Below are 24654 nucleotides of genomic sequence, written 5' to 3'. Positions count from 1 at the left end.
TCACTACTCTCTCTTAGAATTTTACAGGATTAAATAAATGTATAAAAACTAAACAAAAAGCGAAATAAAAGGGAAACGAATGGTACTCAACAAAACGTACGTTCGACACCTAATTAAAATCAAAAGTAACAAACTTATTCTCTGGGAACAATTAAAACTATCTCATCCCCGGAGAAAAAAGAAATTTTATTTCAATTTGTTTCTCAACAAGCACGTTTTACAAATTGTTGTATTTTCTAATTTTCTCATTCAAATTATATTGAAATGGATTGAGGCCGTACGTACAGTTTAACAACAATGGCATGGATAAGATCGGCGATGAACAAAGCTGCTGAAGAAGTACGAGGAAGGTCCAGTTTTGGAGATGCTGTTCGATCGCATACCGGTTATAATGTTGTCCGCAATCCCGGACCCAACAGGGTACGTACGTACATTTTATTATTGTATGATCGGTCGTAAACTCTCTCTCTCTATATATTGTTTTTATTCCTTCTTACATATATGATATACTTGTAAAGTTTTTTACTTTGACCGTAATTATTTTTTGTTGTGTTATATAACATTTTATATAAAATATATGAATAGATTGGTTTTTTAATGTATTTTTCATTAATATAAATTTCATCAACTATTATAAAATACATACAAAAATATTTGCGGTCACACTTAAAAGAAAAAGACTTTAAAAGTCAAAATAGGACACTTAAAATGGGACGGAGGGAGTATATAAAATGCATTATGCATGTCTTGCTATATTGTACCTGGTTCAAATGTTGGCGGTTGCAATCACATTCCTATTTGTGTATTTTGTTTTAAATTTTGTTAACCTTGAAAAAATTATAGAGTTGATATGTTTGTCTTTATCAAATGGATGTGTGGAATTGCTTATCTATAAGCATTTTTCTGCTATAAAAGACAAACAAGTACTTATTCATTTGCTTAAGCAATACGTAGATAAGAAATAAGGAATTTCAAAGAATTGCTATAAAACTTCAAAAGTTCCTATAAAACAGGCGCGGATTGGTCAAAAGTTAAACGGTAGGGCGATGATCTTAAAATGCAAAAAATTTTATCTTGAGATTCAGTATCTTAGGTATATGTAAATGTTGTTGAATTTTTGCTCATATATCTATATGTAATCTCAATGTGCTAACTTGCCTCTTAATTTCCTTAAGAACTTAACAAATCAATTGCGTATAATGCTGAACTTTATTATTTTGCAATGCAAATCAGAGGAATTTTGAACAGTTTATAAGGTCACATTGGCTGTCCGGTTGTACATCTGCTTACATGGTCTTTACCCAAACAGGCCAATCAGTTGTTCTGAAGCTCTTCTTAGTTACTGTGTTAATGACATAAGGTATAATACTGTCTTTATGCTGCAAAATTACAGGCAGCTCAGAACATGAGAAGCTATAAGGAGGCAATTAGAAGGCTTGAAGAAGCTTCTATTTGTTTTCAAGGGGAAAAAAGAGCTCAGTTGCTAAGAAGATGGATAGTTTGTTTAAAAGAAATTGAAAGACTGGATGCAGGTTCGGCTGTGAATGATGAGAAAATATCGGAGGAACCTAATACATCAAGTGTCAAGTATGATGTTCCGGATGTTGTAAGTGTCATTATACAGACCTGTTTTATGTTTATTCCGCCATTTTTATGTTGCTCTATCTGCTAAGACTGTGTTCATTTCAGCTAGTTTATCTAAATCATATATCCCTGCATTAGTTGGTATGCACTAGTTGCATCGATCCGCTCACAGTGAAAACTCTATCCTGTTCATTTGCACCTAACTGTATTGCTAGTAGGAAAATTAATCTATCTTTTATTAGAGGAGTTACATGAGTACATTTATGTTACAAGTCTCTGCATTCTTGTTGTGTTCGTGTTGTGTTCTGTTTCATGATCCAGAAAGAGGTAAATGTTACTCGTTTGGATATGAATATAGCTAGCCTGGTATTATTAGGTTCTTACAATAACATAGAGGACTACATTAATGGCTTTTCCCCATTACTATTTTTGATCGAGTTTTTTACAAGTGAATCATGTAATATAAATGCTTATTTATTCATCATTTATCTTCTCAATTTACAGGTACTATATTATGATCAAGATCTTGGTGTATCACCAGTGAATTTCCGCGATGTTTTTCTTCACAGTCAGGCTCTTGAAGGCATAACAATGTCTACGGTAAGTAATCCTGAAAAAAAGGCTTCTTTAGACTGAGTACTTAATATTAATTAATACTTCGCATCACTTAGTGATAAAAAGAATGGTTGGTTGTGATGGTATCTTTCAAACTTATTTAGGCCATGATGGTATTAAGATTGGGGACATCTTTACTTGTCATAGATAAAGTCTGTTCTAAAACATCAAAGGGAGTTGTTTGCATTAATTTGCAGTCATTAGTATTTACAACTTATCTTCTGCATTTTCCATGTCACAATACACATACTAAAAACTAAAGCCATGTAACTAACCTAAATAGTCGAATTTTTAGAACTATCGAACACAGTTATTTATTTTCTCTGCCTCGCCTAACTAATGGGTTTCTAAATTTACAGAGACCAACATTCCACTTTTACAATATTTAAGGGGTAGCTTTGATTTTAGAAATTTAATCAGCAGTTAAGTTGATCATGCTTCTCACAAAAACAAATACAGATGCATATATACGAAATCGAGAAATATTTTGTTGCTTCCAACAGTCATCCGTAAAATTATCATCTTTGTGTGAAATTTATTTTATGTTATTTTCTAGTTCTTGATGCCCTTTTGAGTACCACATTAGTTTATTTTCTTTGCTGATTCATGGAGTTTAACCGCAGGTTCACTCTTTTGTCTGAATCAGATTCTTGGAGCACCAAACGAGGAAGAAGTTTTTCTACTAAAAGAGCTGTTTGGGTGAGATTTCTTGCTTCTCTGATTCAACTGTTTTGAGCAGTATTCTGTAAGCACTTGTTTAGAAACAAAAATGCTATTGCACAAGTTCTTCTGAAGAATCACATAAAGTTTATTTGGAAAGCATAAGAATAGCGCAAAATAAATATCAATCAAAATTTTGTGCTATATTTGACTCTTTTTTTCTGGATGTAGATTGTGCCTCACAGGAGATAAGGAAGTCCATGAAGTAATTGTAAAAAGGATTCTAGATTTGTCAAAAGCTTTCTCAGTGTATGATGATGAAGTGCTGGTAAATTTTATAACGCCTTTCAGTTTTAGAAATCTATAATATATATATGCAACAATGTATTGATGCTACCAAAATTTTCTTGTCCCAGGCAAAGAAGAGCGAATTACTTGATTTTGTACAAAGTGCAATTGCTGGGCTGAAAGTAAATTGTGACATATTGAGGTTGGTAAGAGATGAGCCTCCTAGTGGTTCGGATTTAAATGATACATACATAAATAAATCTAACTTATAAAGCATTATCAACAAAGTCTTTATCTGAACAAGTCAAAACTTATCTCCAGTGAATTGTATTCATATAACTACATTTGCACAACTGCTGATTGTGTAATTCCATTTTCCTGTTTCATGATCCACCCCCAGAATAGATTCTGAAGTCTCAGAAGTTCATCAAAACTTGAAAAGATTTGAAAGTCAGGAACTTCTTATCGAGAGCGATGGAAGTTCTTTGGATGCAACAAACAATGCGACATTGGAGGTAAGACTGTTATTATTGTTTAAAAAGTAGTAGCTTTCTTAGAGCCAAATGATTTTTGAAAAATGGTCATCAACTATTGCGCTCTTACATAGTAGATAGTGATTTCGGTTTTATTTATTTGAAACTGACATTTCTCGCTGCAGGTTATAAAAGAATCTGTTTCCCCAATTCGACTTTGCTGTAGGCTGGAGTCACTTTTACTTATGAAGAGATTGTTGAACACTGGGGATACAGCAGAGGCCCACTCTCATAAGGTTAGTGTTGACTTTGTCTTCTCTCTAAATTTCCATGGCACGTATAACAAACCACTATGAATGGCAATGGGTGTTTGCATTGGGCATCTAAGAAGTTACGATAATTATTTAGGTTGATAAATTAAAAGTTCTATCGGAATCCCTTCTTAGCTCAGCATCTAAAACCGAAAAGCGCATATCAGATCATAGGTAACTGTTTATATCATTTCCTTTCTCTTTGTATTTAGTTATGTGTGTCATGTATCTCATCTATAAAAGTTTCTTTGGGTTTGGTTTCAGTGTGTCTTTACACCTGTAAATACATCTGCTTTGATTGTGTTTTCAGACAGCAGAAAGAAGAAGCCCTTCATTTTCGTGTAGCCAAAACTAGTGAAGTAAGCCAGATTGAGAAGGTATGTTGTAATGATGGCTATGAATGTGGTGATTCTTGCTTTTGAAAGTAATACTTTTTGTGTCTCTATATGAGTTTGAAATCTCTGATATTATGAGACACCTTAAGAAGGCTGAACTGTGAACATTTTTCAGGATTTAGCAGCCGAAATTAGTGTGCTTGAAAAGCAGAGAGATGAACTTGAAGCTGAGTTGCAGCAGGTGCCTTCTCTCTTGCAATGTTATTAGTCTAATGTGATATTATCTGTCATAAGTTAATCAACCTTTATGTTGCAACACTGGCTAATCTACAAGGAAAAATGCATTGTATTGAATTGGCTGTTGACTAAAGTCTACAATTTCATGTTATACTTCAATATGTACTTGGGTTACTGGTATAAAGTTACTTGGAAATGTATTAAAACGCTATTCTATGTGACAACCATAACCCCCCCATGGCAGGCTGGGTATTGTTGTTGCTATTCTAGGTGAAAAATAATGTTGACCTGCCCTTTCTACTACACTTGCAAGTTTTAGCTTGTGAACCGAAGATCTTAACATTGCATGTTTAGGTAAAAAGCTCATTGACTGCTGCAAATGCCCGTCTTCAAAATGCAAGGGAAGAAAGAGAACAATTTGATGATGCTAATAACCAGCTCCTTGTAGACTTCAAGTCAAAGGTTGGAATCTCTCAGGTCCAATACAGTCAGGATAGTCTCATGGCATATTATACCTTGATTTGATGATTTAGCGCCTGTCCCATATGGGCCCTAATTTAAATGCTGCTATCTAGGATGACGAACTCTCAAAAGCAATTGTGTCGTATAGAGCAGAAGCAGATACTTGTAGTGCCTGTGTTGATTTTCTGGAAGCTACCTGGGCTGTCCAATCCTCTATTACGGAGAAAAAGGAAAAGAATGTTAAGTATGTACTCTGTAAGAGCCTAGCTTGTTGGGTTTTTTTGCAAGTTTTTAATAAATTTCTCTTCAAAATGTATACCTTTGATAAATCTCCTTTTTTTGTTTCTTCATTTTGACATGCTAAAGCGATGAGTTGGAGACGCTTGAGGAATACATCGTTAATGTTGCTAGGAGTCTTTTATCTGCATACAAGGTAGTTAAACCTTTTACCCAAAAAAAAGTATAACAGTGGCCAATGACCATTTATTTCAGGTTTACCTGAATTGATAATGTCACTGCATCTTACTGGTTTCATATATTTCGGTCTTATTATAAGGATGCATTGGAACCTGCCATCCTCAATGTGAAGAAACATATGAAGAACTTGAAAAGGTATACTGTAATTTGTTGATCATTCATAGCTTATAAGGTTGATTTTCAGGCAACCCCAACCAGCCCATCTCAGACCACCCCAGGACCATCACTTGAGAGGTAATTCAAGCTCACCTGGCAACCCACACCAACTGATGAATCAGTTTTTGCCAAGGGAATGAAAATGTTTACGCTATACCCATCTTAAACACCAACTAGGCTACATGTTGGAGAAATTGACTTTGCTACGAGACAACGTGATATATTGAATTGTTTGTCATAAAATTTAAATTGTTACACATTTGGCTTATGATAGGTATGAGAAAGCAATTGACCCCGATGAAGAATTTTTGCAAGATATTGAGCAAAGAAAAGCTCTTGAGGAGGCATATCTGGCTGCAGAAACGAAGGTATGTTTACACCTTCATATAGCCAGTCTTAATATCATATGTTCCCTGTCCAAAAAAGCATTAAGCTTGTGTTTTTTGAAATTTTAAAGTGCTTATCGAATGCAATTTGGTAAAGACTGTATACGTGTTTGCCCTTTCTCTCCCTTTGTAGCGCTTATTTTAGAGTGAAATGTAGTTATCAATTTTCTCAAAAGTCGAAGCATGCCTCTTTTTTTCTCTTGCTTTTGGGTACGATGGGATCAACAATTGGTTAGTCACTGAATATTTGAACTGCGCAGGTGCTTACAATCTTTGATGCGGCGGACAGTGTTAAAGAACTATTTTACCACACATTTGATAATGTTTCTAGGTAACATATATACTTCACTCCTTGCTTTCCAATACTATCTATCTAAAGCTATTAATTAGAAAAACGATTTTTTATCATGGCTTCACTGCTGATGCCAGGAAAGGTATTGAACCGGTTAATGAGATGTGTGATGCTATCGAAAAATTCAAAGTAGATTTTGAAGCTTTACCAAGACCACCTTTGAGGTATGAAAAGTCAGCTGAGGGAGAAAATATGTCATCTAAGGAATACCCTGGAAAAGGTGCACCTCCAACTTCCAAACTTGTGCTGGCTGTGGATTTAAAATCAATTCTTACACAGAAACTGGTACCCCGAGCTCCAAATATACGACCATATATACCTTTAGGTGGGAGTCCGGAGAACTCTCCATCAAAACAGCAGATTGAAAAAACAACGCCGGTAGAAGACAATGAGACTAAAACTATAGATATTGAGAAAGAAAGTAGGGAACCGTTAATAATGAAACATGACGCAAAAATAGAAACAACAGAAAGCCAAGAAAGTAGTATTTCTCAACCTTCTACAAGTGAGGACAAGAAGTTTCTGGAACTTTCTACAGAAGTAGTCTCTAAAAAAGTAGTGAACCCTGATATAGCAGAATATGAACACGAGAAAACGCTTGTGCCTTCTACTAGTGACATTGAATATTCATCACTGAGTTCCACAGGTGAGGGAGAAAAGTTAGCAGACACTGATGAGGAAACAGCAAATTCGGGTTAGAATATGATGAACAGCATAAAAATCATGAGCCCTGGTTAGTTTAAAATATCTGATACATGAGCATTCTGGCCTGTTCCATTCAATGGTATTAGCATCTTATATATTATTGTATTTTCAACACTAAATAGTGAAGGCAAAGCTTTGAAAATCACATAGATATGTTATATTTTGTACATTTGTATATAGAGGCTTGAATCTATCATTTGTAACTGTATTGATATTGATATATGCATGTTATAGTCATATATTATCTTTACTTGATGAAATTAAGTTATCACGATTCTGAAACATTCCCTAACTACTTTCTAATGTATTCTCCTCTGTATTCTTAAGAGTAAATTGTCACATTTTTCATTCTTTCGTTTTCTTTAGAATCGACAATCACTGGCAATAGTAGATTGCGGTTATTTCGTGTTCTCTTTAACATCCATATAACAAAAACCAGGCCACATATATTTATCTATAAAAAAAAACACAGACAGAAAATGTGTCAAATGACAGAATCACTAACTCAAATTTATATCGTTTCTACAACATAAAACAAATTACAGTAATATTATCCAGAATTAGTAAAGGACTTTGGAGTTAGGTGCTACTATTTTTAACAAAATTTTGTCTTTGAATTCAATTGTTTGAAGTTTTGTCAGATGGATGGCATGTGCTGTGGGTTAAGAAAAGAGTCTGACCTCTGTAGAAACTAGGCAGGGTTTGCAGCAAAAGGTTTCCACTTTGTAAACATGAAAGTATGGACTCAAGATCTGGCCCAATAGCTCCTATATATTAACTCTAACTTTGTCAATAATAATTCTTTAGTATATCTTAAACAAGTTTTAAACCTATGAAAGTTTGGACTTTGGACAATGTTCAATTAATATCATTTTCTTCCAAAAAAATAAAAATAAAATTGAACTTTACAAAAATCCTGTCCCCGTGGTCCTTTGGTTCTCTTCGCAAAGTCCTTTATAATGGCCTCACAAAGCATTTACATTGAGACAATTCAATATTAATTTATTATACATGCTATAATTTTCATTATTAACGAATACGAAGAAAGAAAGAAACTGTTCAGTGCTGTTTTCCACAGGTTTTGAGCCCAAATATCTTGACAGTGTATGAGGAAGTTAAGATGTAGTCAGACCTTACCTCTACATAAGTAAAAAGGCTGCTTTCAATTTCTATCTAAATGGTACAAAAGGCGTTCTAACCTTTTCATTTTTAACGAATATGTTGCGCATTATTTACCAATAAATTATGACTCAATAGATCACTGCTAGCATTTAATCACCCAATGCTACTTCTTTTAACACCACTCCTAGATGCTAAAAAAATGAGTAAAAGGAGGGAGAAAGAGAGAGATTACAATATTACATCGACATGGAAACAAAAGTTGCATAAATTATGCATACTTTTGGACTATTGTTCTTAAAATTATAGTGGTAGCTAGGCATTATGCATGGAGTGATGTTTTCTTACATTATGCTCTAACAGTCTATTGATTTCAACTTTATTAGTATTATTCTTCTTGTTTTTATTATTAGGGATAACTGCAGAAAATAGAAAGCACCTTTCGACCAATTTATGAAAATAGCAGTGACCTTTAAAAGTTTTATTATTTAGAAATAAACTTTCATTTACTACCGGAAATAGCAACATTTGACACCTGGACATGGTGACGTGGACATTTTTGATTACGTGGCATTTTTTAATGACGTGACATTATATTTTATTTATTTACTATTTAATTTTTATCAGTCATGTCATTTCTCCCCAAAATGGCTTCGTTTCAGTTTTGGTTCCGACAAGGTATTTTTTTCTCGTCATTATATTCTGAAGCTAATTTCACCTTCTTTTCATTTATTTTTGTTGTGTCTCTTCCATTTTCAAACATTGAGAAGTTGTGTATGAAGTTCATAAATGAGACATAGATCTATATCTTCTTCGTCTATCTCGAGTTTTAAATCTCTAAAACTAGATGCCAAAACGTCTTTGTTTTCGTCGGAGAGAGATCCTGTGGATGTTCAGGTGAGACGAGAGTTTCATAGGCCAGATTTGGTTCATTTAAGAAGAGTTTGTCCGCACATGAGATAGATCCAGATGGCGAAAGTCCAGAGGTTTTCTCGAACTCGAACAAACTGTCGATGATTTCTAAGTTAGTTGAAGAAATCGAAGAAAAAACCATCTCCACATCCAACACCGACAAGGTGTTCTAGTAATCCGACTATAAATTAAAGTTCATTGCTAAAAAGTAAACTTTTAAAGGTCATTGCTATTTTTGTATTGTTTGAAAGGTCCTTTCTATTTTATGTGTTGTAAAGAATGACACGTCATTAAAAATGACACATAATCAAATGTTGCTATTTCCGGTAATAAATGAAAGTTCATTTCTAAAAAACAAAACTTTTAAATGTCACTGCTATTTTCGTGAATTGGTTGAAATGTGTTTTCTATTTTCTGCAGTTATCCCTTATTATTATTATTATCATTATTAATTATTATTTAGTCATATAGATTCAACTTTCGAATCGTAGAGTGGGAAAGTGGGGGACCAAAAGCAATTGCAACCTAGCATCGTGAAAATACTACTCAAATTTATTTATGGTACTACTCAAAACTCAATAATATCTAGTTTGAACTTTGAATATAACCTTCATATTAAAATGAAGATTTAAACTAGAGACGTTTCGAAAACTAAAGCTGATACAATATTTAAAATTGATATGCATCATTTGAGTATCGATTGTAAGAATGTATTTGAGGCCTTGATCAAGACAATTTGCATATTTAAAATTTTTTTTTTTTTAAAGTGTCCTTTGTGTGGAATGGTCTATTTATTGATGGATGAACGTAGTGAATAAAGCCATAAAGAAAAGGTGTTGCTGGAAAGGGGATGTCTTTTTTGTGTGGAATGTTTAAATTTAAAAACTAACAAATTTTAATACTTTTTTTGATAAATTTACCCTCATAGGGATGTAAAACATTCTGTTATTATTATTATTATTATTATTATTATTATTATTATTATTATTATTATTGTTATTTTAACATTTGTTAGATATACATTGAAGTAAAAAATTGCCATAGCTTTTCGAATCTTTATGAAAATAAGTGAAGTAAAGAAAGGTAAAAGATAATAAGCCCATATGTTGACCAAGTCAATTTGTGGAGACCCATGAAGTGTTAATCCATCTCTTCCAATCCTGACCATGTCTATAGAAATATATGAATATGCTAAAAACCAAGGTGTATGGGAAAATGAACACATTTATTTTTTATATTTCAATTTCTCTCCCATATATTTTAACCGCAAAAGACAAATTTCCAGTATAAAAAAAAACATGACATACTTGAAAGGCCTAATTCAAATGCAATGTCTTGTATGTATAAGTATAGGCCTATAGCTATTTATATGCATGAACTTGTATTGTGCAGCATCCTTGATTGCCAAACACTTGATGGGTTGCATGTAGCCTTGTTCACCTATAAACAGATTGAAGATGACTTTTTAACCTTGAGGTAAACAAATAAGTAGTGTACTTGTGCATTAGAAAATTATACTTGGTCCAAACAAGAAGGGATGTTATAATTTCAAGTCCTTATATTTGTCCCTCTTCTATGTTAAATAAATCATGTGTTTTGATTCTTGTTTGTGAAGGTAATGAATCATCATAACATCACACCAATAAAAATTCTCATAATGAAAAGAGTGACTTGTTTATCTCTTGTCCACTTTTGTGTAGCTAGTGTACAACAAGATTAGCAAAAAGTACAATCTTTTCATTGCTTGGTCAATCTAGTAAAAGGGGCCATTCTTGTTTCTTACCATACTTTCTTGTTTGGAAGCATTCAAGAAAACTTTACTTGATAATAACAAAAATTCTGACATTTTTTTCATTATATATCTCATTACTCATAAGTTTCTAACTTGGCACCTTCTTTTTAAATGATGCTCATAAGTCTTGACACCCACCCTACCCCCACCCCAATAAGCATTCCAACACAACCTCATATTCTCACTTCAAACACCTCAAACATACACACAAACACACATATATAGATATAGAAATATCAAATGGCTGCAAATCTTTTATCATGCAACTATGAAGATGAAGAGTTTATAGATATGGAAGTAAGTTCTTCATCACATTCAAATATTCCATCAAAAAGTAGAGAATTTGAATTCCAAATGTCATCATCCAATGTACATTTAAATTCACCAGCTGATGAGCTTTTTTACAAAGGTAAACTTCTTCCACTTCACCTCCCTCCAAGAGCACAAATGGTTAAATCACTTTTACAAAATACTAAATTCAAACAAGATCAAGAACATCAACAACAACAAGAAGAAGAATTCATTACATTTTCTACACCAATGGTTCAATCATGCAACATATCTCCTTCTGAATCATGCAGGGTCAGTACTGAATTAACCCCAGATGAATATTTCTTTGAATGGTCAACCGAATTAACCGGATTCATTGGTGATCACCCAAAAAAGTACCATGGTCCATGGTCAAAAAAGCTTAGGTTAATCAAACAATCTTCAATAACTCAAAAGCTTAAAGCTTCAAGAAGCTATTTCAAATCTTTGTTTAACAAGTCTGCTTGTGGAACAGATGGTAACCCATGTGCTAAACAAGAAGTTGAGCAAGATTATTGTGAAAACAATTTCTTGAAAAAGTACTTAAAAGTGACCAAAAAAAGTGGTTATGGACAAGTCCAAACAGGAAGATATCCAACATTGGCAAATGTACTAAAGGGCATTGAAGAACAAAGCAATGAGGATGTTTTTGATACTAATTGTAGCCATAGGAAGTCTTTTTCAGGTGCAATTAAGAGAAAATGTTCATCAACATCAAATTCAAATTCAACATCAACTTCATCATCATCATCATCATCATCATCATCTTCATCTTCATCATCTTCATTTAATTATTCTAATGGGCTTTTTGAGTCACATATCTTAAAGAGGAATAGCAATGCTAGTTCAGAGCTTGATGGTTCTATTGAAGCAGCCATTGATCATTGTAAAAAATCACAACAGGTTTTTAATTCAACAAAACCTGTTTTAATTCCAAAGTGTACCTTGTAATAATAATCCTTTTCAAGAAACTATTTTATTTATTTTTTGCTTTCAATTTTTGTTTCATTTGTTTTATGAAAATATTATCATATTGTCGTATTATATGATAATATTGTCATATAATCATATGGTGTTCCAGCCTTTGCTTTTTGAATTTATGAGGCATATGTCCAAAACTATCTCATTATTTGTTCTTATACTCAGGATACATTACTTTCAAATCCTCAATGAGCACTATATTGTCTACTTGCAAAAACAAATGAAAAATTTTATCATCACACATTTCTCTATCGGTAGATCACATTGATATCCATTGATTTACTCGTCTCTTGGAACTACTAGATCATTAAAATTTTAGTCGACACAATTGATGTTGTTCGACTTATTTCACATTTTAAATATTTTGTTAGTTTATTGTGGTTCGATATTCCTTTGTATTGTACAAGCTACTCGTGTCGACAAAATTGACAAATATATATATGTAAACGTATAAAACCATACAGAAAACATTTAAAAATGAGTGCCAAATTTGAATTTGAAAAGTAAACCTTCCTACCCCTGTAAATGACAAATTTTTCATTTCAAGATGTCCTATAAGCTGTAATTTGACCATTATTAGTAAGTTTTTAAGTCACATTTTGCATATTGTCATTGTCACTCACACACACCAAAATTGAGAACATATATTTGAAGTTTTGCTTTCTCATAATTGAAAGACCTTTACAGTGATTTGATAAGTTACCAATGTGTATACCAAGTCACATGTAAACTCTTCTTGTTGGTCCTTGGCCACAAAAAAGTTACAAAAGTAAAAATGTAAAAAACGAAATTGAACATCAAGTTCACGTAATTGGATTTCTGCCCTTTTTCTGTATATGTAACTACAAGTGCAGGAAATTATAAAAGGCATCTTTAACACAAAAACAGATATGAATCCAACTTAAGATCACATGTAAGAAATTTATATCTGTGCCATGCAACAAGAAAAAAAGAGACCCCACAAATACTTGCACATTAAAGTTATCAACTTTTTTACCTTTTATGTGTTAGCATTGCACCAGTCCACCTCAAACTCTTTGCTTTAATTGTGTTACTAATCATCATACACTACTTGTCTACTTCCCTTTCATCACAATCCAGCTTTAGTTATATATGTTGTTTTCTCTTTTTAAGTTTTTCAGGCATAAATAACTTTTCTTACTCTAAAAGAGCTTAGAAAAGTGAAATTATCAATCTTTTTATACACTAAATAGAAGTGGAGAGAGGACCAGAAAGTAATAGAAAAATATTCTGCTAAAAAAAGAGAAAGAAAAAGAGGTCAGAAGAGTGATAAAGAAAAATGCCTTTGACATACTTTTAAGATTTTGGTTTCTGGCATAAATTAATTTCGACTCTTAAATATCTAACACCTCTTTTAATATTTTATGAAAATTGCTGTAAGTTTTTTCAGTGTCTTGGTTTAGTGGTAAGAATCCTGAATGAGATTAATTAGGTAACATCTAGGGAATGACCAGAGAATCGGACCACAAATATACCTTGATTAAGCCGAGTAAATATAAGTCAAAAAGACTCACTTTTTTGGATAACCATAATACAAAAACCTAAAAATACTTTAGTTAAGCCGTGTAAATAAGAGTTAACCTTAACAAATAACCATTTAATCCTTTTACCCATGTAAATTTAATTAAACTAACAGTAACAAAAGGAAATTTATATAGGCATATATAAGTAGATTTTAAAGTAGGTCACTTTTAGCATTTTACTACCATGTACTATTTTATTACACATCAAGCACATTTAAAGTCAAGCCTTTTTGGCCTTTAGACCACAGCCCATTTAGATATCTTGTACTGTACAGTGCATGAAAGTGAGGAATCTGCTAACTTTTAAATTCTTTTTACTTATTACCCCTGTTCAGTAGTAAAATTCTCAAATCTAGTACTACTTTTATTGCAGGATAATATTTCTTCTCTGAATTCAAGAATTATAAAATGTACAGTTAGTCTTATGAAATGTCACTTTACCAAAGTTACTACTAAAAAAGAAGATGGTGAAAGATCTTGTATATCAAGTTAATGATTCAGGGTATTCTTCATTATTAAAAAGGTCAAAGCTATCTGCTTGACAGATTTTTAAAAAAATTCTTTATGCAGAGTCAACATCATTACATCAACTAACAAACCTTTACTTATAAGTTAAAAATTAAACTAAAGATTGTGAGTGTAGATTTAAGCATAGAAAGGACCCATGTAGGTGATTTTAATCTTTAAAGTGGCCAATGTTGCTTTAAGCAATGTTGCCAAACCATCTGCTGTTGCTTTAAACCTTAAAGCACTAATATAGTTATATCCAAACACGGCATCCGTCCAATCACGAATAAGCTAGCCGTGAGTCATACCCATGAACCATCTAGTTAGGTCCAACCTCCAGGCTTGAGGGTCTTTCTGACTTCCTTTGTTCTCTCAAATATCGAACCGAACTCATATAACCATACGCTTCCTGATATTAGGATATGTGCAGACTGCAGACAAATGAAGTCGATCTCCTTTCCAAAAGAAACAGAAAATGTGCCATTGTGCCTACAAACGACAATGATTTTTAAAGAAAAGATATTCATACACAGAAAAATAAATCCTCGTTATCCATTTTGTTTTCAACGGCCTCTCTAGGCGATTTTTACTCTTTGCATTTAAAGTTAGATTACAACTAAATAAAAAGATATGTATCTCTTAAAGAGTAGGAAAAAAAAATTGAACTTTATACTACAAAAATAGAGGAATCGTGTATATTTTCCCACCACTTTGGCCATCTGTCCATGAGAAGCTTAACAAAATTTTCTTCAAAAATGAGTCCACCTAGAATTGCATCAACTAGTCAAAGACAACAAAAGAGATTCAAACATGTAGAGCAATTTTAATCTACTTTATTAATCCTTGGAAATATTTACATAATGGTACCTGACTACCTGCTTAACACAAGTAGTCAAGTACCAACAAAAATACAGAGGAAAAAAAAGAAGACAACTTCTTAGTTGAAAAAAGAGGTAGAGCATACAACATTATTATGATAATGATCAAATAGCATACACTCTCTTGCAATCATCAGTTTCAGAGTCTGTGGGCGGTGACACCGACCCAGAGAGCGATTTGCTACTCCTTTCAAGTCTGCGGCTCCTTATGTTACTAGATTCAATTCTATGCCTAATAACCCAATAACACATTGTCCCTAACGTTGACGCCAATGTCATTGACCCAATAACTGTGACCCCAACCGCCAACCATTTGTCACTTCCGACAACAACAAAAGACAGCGCAAGAAACGCAACTGAAACAAACACACAGGCTAACCACATTAACTTATTGATATATTGCATCACCTGTTTCTTTGCTCTTTTCTCCACTACCACGATAGACATTTGAACTACCACCAATGCAAGTGATATAAAGAGTGCTAAAGAGTCAGAGATCAAGAAAACGATGAATTCTGGTTTTGAAGCTATGTTTGCTTCTCCTAAAGAAAACCCTATTGGTATTTTTTGTGGGTTATCAACATATAGACCGGGTAATTGAAAAAGGGCGGCAAAAGTAACCGTTGCAATCAAAACTGCAACAATTGTGGTGGAATTGATTGCATTGTTGAGACCTTCAAGATGCATTTTGTTGATCCTTTTTCTCATTCCTTTTACGTTTTTTTCAGTTTTCAGTACGTGTTTGAGCTGGTTATGAACTCCGTGTTTGATATCACTTACTGTTTGTTTTAATTCACGGGTTTTTGGTGTTAATGGTGGGGGTATGTTTTTCATGGATCTGGCTTTTGGGACTCCATGTTCATGTAAGATGAGCGCGATTTCTGAGTGCCCAAATTTCTCAGCCGTGTCAAGAGCTGTTTCTCCATATTTGTTAATGACTTCTTTGTTGATTGTTCCCTTGTTATTTAACAATGCCAAGACAATCTGCAATTAAGTGAAATGATATCAAAAAGAGATCATTCCATATGTTTCAACACAAAGTACATTTTGACTTTTGAGGTCAAACATCTAATTATGCTTATTTGAAAAAACTATCAAACATCTTAATCAGATATAACATCAAATCAGATGAGTTCAACTTTCCAAGAGAATTCGTAGAGTTAGTATCAAATAACCAGGCAGGGCCGAGCCGGGCAGGGCAGGTTTAGTATAATAGTATTGGGACAAGATAGATTGGGTTGAAAATTGGTTCTTTTTGCTTTGGGTTGGAATGGGCCAAATTTGGTTGGGCTTGCCCATGGACACTTTTTTTGTCCAACATTTTAAATTATTGCATGATGATAACAAGTTAAAAAGCACAATATTATTACAATTATCATTGATATCTTTCAAAACAGGTCAATGTAGATGATTGTATGCTTTAAATCTTGGGTAACTTTCAACCTGATTAACACCCAAATCAACTTACTTATGTGTAAGGTGATCGAAATTTCCACCTTAGACAATTTTCATATTAGTACTTATTGTAATGTAAAATAGAAAAATTTCACAACATATTTTTAAATTTAAAAATCAAATTCAAATTACTATATATACTAAAAACCATGCATCTTTTTGCATGCGACACACAATTTCAACACTTTTAGTCCCTGTCGTTAAATTTGTTGCAGCAATGGTCCTCATCAGCTAACGGCTGTTAAGTTTTTCATGCAATTATAGTCCCTGTCGTTAAATTTGTTATAACAATGGTCCCTATCAGCTAACTTTAACCTTTTAACTTTAGGTTTCTTAATCTTTGCCACGTAACTTTAACCTTTTAACTTTTGTCACATAACTTTAATTTCTTTTACTTTTAGCACGAAAGTTTAGTTTTACTTTGTTTTTAAACATATGTTTTTCTAACTTTTGTCACGAAAGTTTCATTTTTTTACTTTTTATGACGGGAACTTTTAACTTTTTGTTACATAAATTTAGTTTTTCTTTTACTTTTGACACGAAAACTTTGTTTTGTTTAGTTTTTAAACTTTTATTTTTCTAATTTTTGTCACGAAAATACATTCTTTTTACTTTTTATCACATAAACTTTTAAACTTTTACTTTTTATCACATAACTTTTATTTCTTTTATTTCTTGCACGAAAATTTTGTGTTATTTACTTTTTATGCTTTTATTTTTTCAACTTCAGCCACCAACGTTTCATTTTCTTTTTTATATCACATAACTTTTCACTTTTCAACTTTTATCACGAAAATTTCATTTTATATAATTTTCCACATGTTTACCTGTTACGTAACTAGTTATTTCCTAAAAACAAATGAACCGACACTATATATCTTGCCCGTTTTTGCAACGATATCAATTTATATAGAAAGTTTCCTATAAATCTCATGTATGATAACATTGACGTACCTGTGTCCGGCCCTTTCTTGCACTAATATGCAGTGCAGTGTTATCCTTTTTGTCAACCACATTTATCAATGCATTATCGGCTGCAATAAGTGCGTTAACAACCTCAACATTGTGTCCCTTAGCCGCCATATGGAGAGCCGTTTGTCCCTTCCTATCTGCTCTACCAACAATAGCTGGTACTTTCTGTGAAAGTACTTTTACCACCTCTAAATGACCCTGTCTTGCACATGAATGTAGAGCGGTTTTCAGGTTGTTTCTTGCAATGCTAGCCAGGCTACTATTATTCTCCAAGAGATAATCCACGACCTCGAAATGGCCTTGTTCTGAAGCAGTATGCAATGCTGTGGTGTTATTTTGATCAAAAGTCATCGAAAGGTCTGAATTCATTTCCATAAGAATCTTCAATACATCTGAAATGAAATTTTATATCTTAAGAACCCTTCAATAACACTGAGGGAATCGAATATCTCATCATTATGTCTTAATTACCTAATGTTTGCAAAAAGAAGACAGGACACACATGGAAATGGTATAATTAAAGAAAGTTCCAACTTCACCTTTCCAAAGATTCATACTAAAAAATCTAAACTTTTTGTTGACAAAATTGACACAAAAATGATAAAAACTCAGTAACTAACATTTGTTGTAGCACAAGAATCCTTTAGTAATTAAATTATTCCAACCACCTTTTCATATCAATCATAAAGTTTGAAGTTTGTCCATTTGACCATAGAGATCATCTTAATACCAAGTTACAGTTATCTTGCACCTACAAAAGGCACCTATTCATATGGCCCACACAAACTTTATGCATTTTGGCAAGCATACATGGCTTCAAAGAAGCTGATAACACAAGTTAGACTTACTGAAACCAAATCTCAAATGTAATCCACTAGGTCAATTCCTTGATTTATCTCATATTAGTATATTAACTAGCACATAAAGAACAGTTAAAAATATATGAATTATATGTTCAAGTCCTTACCAATATTTCCTTCTTTCGCGGCAATATGAAAGGCATCAAAGGCATTATTTGCCTTGATACTTGCAGCCTCAGAGTCATAATGCTTGATCATCTCTCTCACCAAATCAACACAACCATACTCAGCAGCAACATATAACGCGGTTTCACCCGATTGATTCTTCTTTGACAAAAATTCATCTAACTTTTGCTCATCATAACTACTCAATATTCTAAAAGCAGCATCTATATCTCCTGCCCTGACTGCAATATGTAAAGAAGTATCATCTTTTTTCTCCATAGTCTTGTTTCTACTTAAACTTTGATACAATTTCTTCGTTGCCACTGGAGAATCCATTCAATCGAAATTTTTACACTAACCCCTTTTCCCCTATAACAATTTTTTGTAATAATGAGAAACACCCATATCAGATAATGTACATTACAACTAAAAAGATCAAACCTTTATTTTTTTCTAGAAGTTTAGCTAGAATACAATATATAGTTTAGGTAAGGTGGATGTAGTTTAAAAAAGAAACATGAGTATATTGTGAGATTGTACAATTTCTTCTAGTTATATATGCTTTAATATATATTTAATTAAACTAGCTAGTGACACTTAAATTAGTTCCTTTCACACTATGACTATATGATTGTAAAATATATGGTGGCCTGTTGTGAGTGAGGGTTGATTTTTTCTTTTTAAGTCAATGAAAGCTTTATGTCCTCTCATTTCATTTTCAGCATGAACTGTTTACCATTTAAGGTGTTTCGGATTGTCTTTTACATAAAGTTATAATAAAACACGAGTAGAAAATAAAAGGTTTGAGAGAATAGTGATTATTTTTCATATAAAGGTAACGCAGTTTTTAATAAGGAATAAAGTTTTAATATGCAAAATTTAATTTTAAAAATGCAATGTCAAAAACTCTCTTAGAAGCAATGTTTTAAAAACCAACTTGAACCGGCGGGTTTTCAAACGGTTATAACGCTATCCGGTCACTTAACCGGTTTAATTGTAAGTGAATTTCTAGTAAAAAAAGTAACATGTTTTTCCAAATGAACCCATTTTTATATTAAAAATAACCGTTTGAAATATCTCAATTAAAAAAAAAAAATTGAATGTTAAGTAAATTAATCTTGTCCATTATATTTTCTTATATTGTAAAATTTATATGTTATTATTAGGGGTGTAAACAAACAGAGTAGTTCACCCACTTAAACATTGTTTAGAATCCATATTCAACAAAACTAGAGAAAATGTAATCCAGATTTGAAAAATTGAATAATAAAATCAAATATTCTAAACATGATTAACGAAACAAACTTTTGGGGAACATGATGCAATAAAGATTTGAGATTTATACCTGACTACCTGAGTATTGAAGAATAGAGAAATCCTTGAAGTCTTGATGACTCAATCCATTTAAGAAGCTGCAAATAATAATATATGATATAAAGTTTATGGTTATATATTAAGAACATCTAAGGAGACCTAAATTTTGGTGACATTGATGAAAACATTATTAAAGAAAAAACAGAATGTAGAAATGAGAGGTTTAGTGGTGTATTATATATTATGAATGATATGTAATGTTGATCTCAAAGACAGTTGAATACTTGAAATGGTCTGCTTGAAAAAGGAGACGATCGAGAAGCAAATCATATGCTGCTTGAGTGATGGTGGAGTCATGCAGTTGTGTTCTATATGGCCAAGCCTCCACTCTTTTTTTTTTAAATAATTTTTAAAGATATTATAAAAATAATAAGATTATTCTTACAAATTTAGATTTGTTTTATTAGAGAATGCCCATTTGAGAATAAAAAATGAAGTTGACAACATCAAATACATGTACATCTCCTTTCCTTTCCTTTAAATCGGGTTTGATTGGTTTTACAATCTAACCTTGCAGGTTTTGAAAGTATGAATAACACATAGATTTTACCACCTTTTGAAAATAATTTATGAATTACGACTGTCGTATGCAGTGAACAATACTTTATGACTTACTCATAATCTTAAGAACCAACCTCCATAAAAATATGGGAAGTGATATTCGTACCATTAATTTTGATGTATCTACCAAAATGTGTATAATCTTTTTAAAATACTGTACAAGTAGCTAATACGTAGTATTGATAAGATAATCAATTTTTTTGGTACTATATATGGTTTCAAAGAGAGGAAAGTGTTCTACTGAAAGTGTCTCCTTGAGTCCTTGCTTTCTTTCTTATTTTCGTTTCTTTACTTTTTGAAAAGGTAGAAAGTAGAAACTAACATGTTGTAATTAATTTGTTTATTTAAAATTAACATCAAATATTATAATCTATCAAAGTGTTAAAAAGTTGCGTATACAACTATACAAGTAAAGAAATGGATAAACGAGGATCACACATACAGACATACTCATTCCATATAAGCTATTAAATTTTCCATTTGTATTCAATACCATTAGTGGTCCACGGCTTCTATCACTAATTCGGTGACGATCCAGACTTTGTAATAAGTAGGGCTAAAAAAAATTTCATCGTTGGGGTCTTTGTTTCCTTTTAAGGATAGATTTTATTTTCAATTTTAACAAAGTTAAGGATAAAATTAATATATTAAAATTTTATTGTCGGACTATAAATCGTTGGGGTCGGTCTCCTCAGTCCTCAGTGTTTAATGCTTTGGATCCACCTATATTCACTATACTATAAATTAAGAAGTAGTAGCGAAGTCGGGATTTTTAATCTGGAGTCGCCGAACATTTTTAATGATACTAATATGCATAAATTTAAACTACAAAATTAAATAACATCAGTCTGGGGTTGTCATTTACCTTTAAATTGAATAAATACATAAAAATAATACTAAAAATATAGAGTTTTATAAATAGTGTGGGGTTGTTATGACCACCCGTGACCACTACATAGCACTGCCACTGTTAAGAAGTAATTTAGATTAGGTACCTAAAAAGTGAATTATATAAGGTTGTAACTTGTAAGGACTATATATATATAGAACTTGAAGAGAAGAGTTATATATATATATATATATATATATATGGAAAGAGAGAGAGAGATTCTTTATTTTGAGAACTAATTTTTTTTAAAATCATGAGAACTCTTAAATTATATATTTGTTCACATGTTTTTTTTCTTCATTCAGATGTGAAATGATATAAAAAAATATGTTGTAGAAGAAACTTTTTCAAGAAGCCTTCAAGTTAGCCTTTTATGAACTTGTAAATGAATTTGTTCACGTTTTTTGTTCACATGTGACAAACGGCTATATATAAGGTTTCGAAAAAAAAAATTTACAACATATGTTTTTACAACATTTCACATGTGAATGACAAAAAAATACATGTGTTCCAATATGAAATTTAGGAGTTCTCACGGTTTTTTAAAAAATTGGGTTCTCAAACTAAGGTCCTATATATATATGTGTGTGTGTGTGTTATTTTGAGAACCCTTTTTTTTGCGAGAACCTTTGAGAACTTTTCAAATCAAGTCCAACTGATGATTATTCTTTACATGAAAATTGTTTTTTGATTGTTTACTGAATAACCTATGTATAATTTTGAAATTTATAATTGTGTGGAGGCATATATTATCATCCGTTATACAATTATGTGAAGATTTGAATTCTTGATCACATGTGCACGAATATTGCTATGATTACATGTGATTGACTTGCATACACGTGATCGTAGCAATATTCGTGCACATGTGATCAAGAATCCAAATCACCACATAATTGTATAACGGATGATAATTCATGCCTCCACACAATTATAAACTTCAAAATTACACATAAGTTATTCAGAAAACAGTCAAAAAACAATTTTCATGTAAAGAACAATCATCGGTTGGGCTTAATTTGAAAAGTTCTCAAAGGTTCTCGCAAAAAAAAGGGTTCTCAAAATAACTTTACCCTATATATATATATATATAAAAGAAGAAAAAATCAATGCAACAGATAACTATTTTGAGTTATATGCTAGCTCTAATAACACGCATCCGGCCAACATCTAACTATAAATCACAAAAACCAACCAAAGGAGTTTATGCAACTGCTCTACCCTACGGAACTACTTTAAGATGACGACAATCGTTTGAAGCAATCTTTGGGTTGATGATATTAGAGGTGCAAGAAGCGGTTAACCGATATCAGTTATTAAAAATAATAACTGGTTTCGGTTATTTTTTAGAACAGTAATAACCGGTTACGGTTAACTTGTATCGGTTAATAACCGGTATCTAGGTTTTAAAACTGGAACCTATCTAACCGATTTCGATTAATAATAACCGGTTAACCGATACCGATTAACATATTCGATTTTATTTCTACCGCCCATATATATTGAGAAAGTGGTGAACAATGGAGGAAAAGTGGAAAACAATCATTTCTGACAAGTTTGAGTGACGAATCCATATTCCAAAAAAACTCGTATTCCAAATAAATATCATTTTCTAAACACAATACAAAATTCATCATCTCAAATCTCAAAACAACCAAAAATTGATGTTGGATCTGATGAAAGAAGCAGTAATCAATATATATGATAGATATATTGAAAACTTACAAAATCATCTTATTGTGCGATCTTTCCGGTTATATATGAGTGTATGTATATACTATGATTTATATATATATATATATATATATATATATATATATAATATGTGATTAACCAGTTAACCGATTATTATTTGGAATAATTAACCGGTTATAAGTTAAATGGTTAATAATCGGTTTTGGTTTTGAAAAGAGTAATCGGTTAGTGACCGACGATTTCTGATAACATATAATCGGATTTTACTATTCCAGTTACTGACCGATTTCGATTACTGGTTATAAATCGGTTCGATTCGATTAATCGATTTTTTCTTCCACCTCTAGATGATATGCCTCGTCATCTAAACCATGTGCTCTTGAATTTTGATTGCAAAAATCCATATAAAATCACAAGTATTAATTAAGATATATACGTGTCATTTAGAAAAAAATTCTACATGTTTCAACTAGATAATGTATGGATCCACTTTTTAATTATATTATATTTGGTAGATGATAAATAATATTAATAATTGTGTGATTATTCCAATTATGATTTTGCACATGCATACATAACATGAAAGATGGTTTCTTTTTTCCTTTTCCAAATATTTAACATCTCCTTGTCGTTTTTTTGGGCTTGTTCAATTCTTAAGTACGTATAAGGATAGTTATTAAACTCTTACGAGTCACAAGTTGACTCTTACTAGTCAAGTTGATTTACACCAAAAACGAGTCGACTGGTTAGGTGACTCGTTTTTGTCCAGACTTTTACGAGTCACTGTGTAAACTTGGACCGAGCCACGAGTCGCAAACTTATATATATTGTAGTTTGATACTACGGTTATAAATTTATTTTATTTTATTTTTGAACGACATTTTATTCTATTTCTACTCCTAAATTACACGTATGCCTGAAAACCATGACTCTTGAAAAACCTCTATTAATCCACCTTCACAAATGTGAAAAGTGAGACTCGAACCCAGGTGGATCTTCCCAAGGTCAAAGACCTTACCAATGGGTCACCAATCCAGTGGCACTACGGTTATATATATATATATATAGAAGGGAATATGAGGCTGTTAAGCACCAAAGTTGGGTGAAAAACTCCTCACATACCTTTTTTTAAAAGGTAAAAATCATGGGGGGCCATGTATTTATTTAAAATATTAAAATATTAGTATGTGAGGGGTTATTCACTCAAGTTGGGTGCATAACAGCCTTATACTCACTTTTCTCATATATATACATATATATATATATATATATTACTACATTATTTTGTGCGTAATATATGTAGTTTTGATCATTTTATTGCGAATTTAAAAATATATTGAAAGTTTATGACTCAAAATAATTGAATATGTAACATTTTGGTAAATATATTAAGATAATGAAGTTATATTTTGGTTCTAAAGACGACACATATATATATAATTATATTATATTATGTAGTATTTAAAAATGTCCCGACTTTTACGAGTCGAGTCACATTCCGAGTTACGAGTAAAAAAATTATGTTTTCGAGTCAAGTCAAAAGTTATGAGTTGACAACTATGCGTACAAGGTTAATCAAAATAATTAGTTCATCTTAAATTTAACATAAGATATATAATGCATATAGATTGCACTCAATATAGCTATAGCTTTTCCGAGT

At 32.0% G+C, this 24654-nt stretch overlaps 3 protein-coding genes across 3 annotated transcripts; 2 read left to right on the top strand and 1 right to left on the bottom strand.

Annotated features, from left to right (window-relative positions):
- Positions 1-232: 232 nt before the first annotated feature.
- LOC122604805 lies at positions 233-7218 on the top strand. Its single transcript, XM_043777670.1, has 19 exons — positions 233-420; positions 1394-1606; positions 1906-1950; positions 2089-2184; positions 2846-2898; positions 3091-3187; positions 3276-3349; positions 3548-3662; positions 3806-3916; positions 4029-4105; positions 4242-4308; positions 4442-4507; positions 4858-4965; positions 5079-5209; positions 5332-5398; positions 5522-5577; positions 5873-5966; positions 6245-6315; positions 6414-7218. The coding sequence occupies exons 1-19, from the start codon at positions 298-300 to the stop codon at positions 7033-7035; spliced, it is 2286 nt and encodes a 761-aa protein (XP_043633605.1). The 5' UTR covers positions 233-297; the 3' UTR covers positions 7036-7218.
- A 3769-nt stretch (positions 7219-10987) lies between these two features.
- Positions 10988-12170, top strand: LOC122605786 (probable membrane-associated kinase regulator 4). Its single transcript, XM_043778741.1, has one exon. It carries the CDS (start codon positions 11105-11107, stop codon positions 12122-12124), a length of 1020 nt encoding a protein of 339 aa, XP_043634676.1. The 5' UTR covers positions 10988-11104; the 3' UTR covers positions 12125-12170.
- Positions 12171-15018: 2848 nt separating this feature from the next.
- Positions 15019-18986, bottom strand: LOC122605826 (ankyrin repeat-containing protein At5g02620-like). The gene is made up of 3 exons (XM_043778784.1): positions 18478-18986; positions 17493-17902; positions 15019-16067 (listed from the first exon to the last, which is right to left on the bottom strand). The coding sequence occupies exons 1-3, from the start codon at positions 18809-18811 to the stop codon at positions 15189-15191; spliced, it is 1623 nt and encodes a 540-aa protein (XP_043634719.1). The 5' UTR covers positions 18812-18986; the 3' UTR covers positions 15019-15188.
- Positions 18987-24654: the final 5668 nt, after the last annotated feature.

The sequence above is a fragment of the Erigeron canadensis genome, chromosome 6, assembly GCF_010389155.1.
Source record: "Erigeron canadensis isolate Cc75 chromosome 6, C_canadensis_v1, whole genome shotgun sequence".
Taxonomy (NCBI): Eukaryota; Viridiplantae; Streptophyta; class Magnoliopsida; order Asterales; family Asteraceae; genus Erigeron; species Erigeron canadensis.
Note: the sequence above shows the minus strand (reverse complement) of the source record. Positions and strands in the feature narration are given on the sequence as shown.

Coding starts and splice junctions, on each gene's coding strand:
- LOC122605786 (XM_043778741.1), top strand. CDS start 11,105: ATGGCTGCAAATCTTTTATCATGCAACTATGAAGATGAAGAGTTTATA.
- LOC122605826 (XM_043778784.1), bottom strand. CDS start 18,811: ATGGATTCTCCAGTGGCAACGAAGAAATTGTATCAAAGTTTAAGTAGA. Junction 17,903..18,477: donor CGCGAAAGAAGGAAATATTG/GTAAGGACTTGA, acceptor ATTTCATTTCAG/ATGTATTGAAGATTCTTATG. Junction 16,068..17,492: donor CAAGAAAGGGCCGGACACAG/GTACGTCAATGT, acceptor ACTTAATTGCAG/ATTGTCTTGGCATTGTTAAA.
- LOC122604805 (XM_043777670.1), top strand. CDS start 298: ATGGCATGGATAAGATCGGCGATGAACAAAGCTGCTGAAGAAGTACGA. Junction 4,309..4,441: donor AAGTAAGCCAGATTGAGAAG/GTATGTTGTAAT, acceptor AACATTTTTCAG/GATTTAGCAGCCGAAATTAG. Junction 4,966..5,078: donor TTGTAGACTTCAAGTCAAAG/GTTGGAATCTCT, acceptor GCTGCTATCTAG/GATGACGAACTCTCAAAAGC.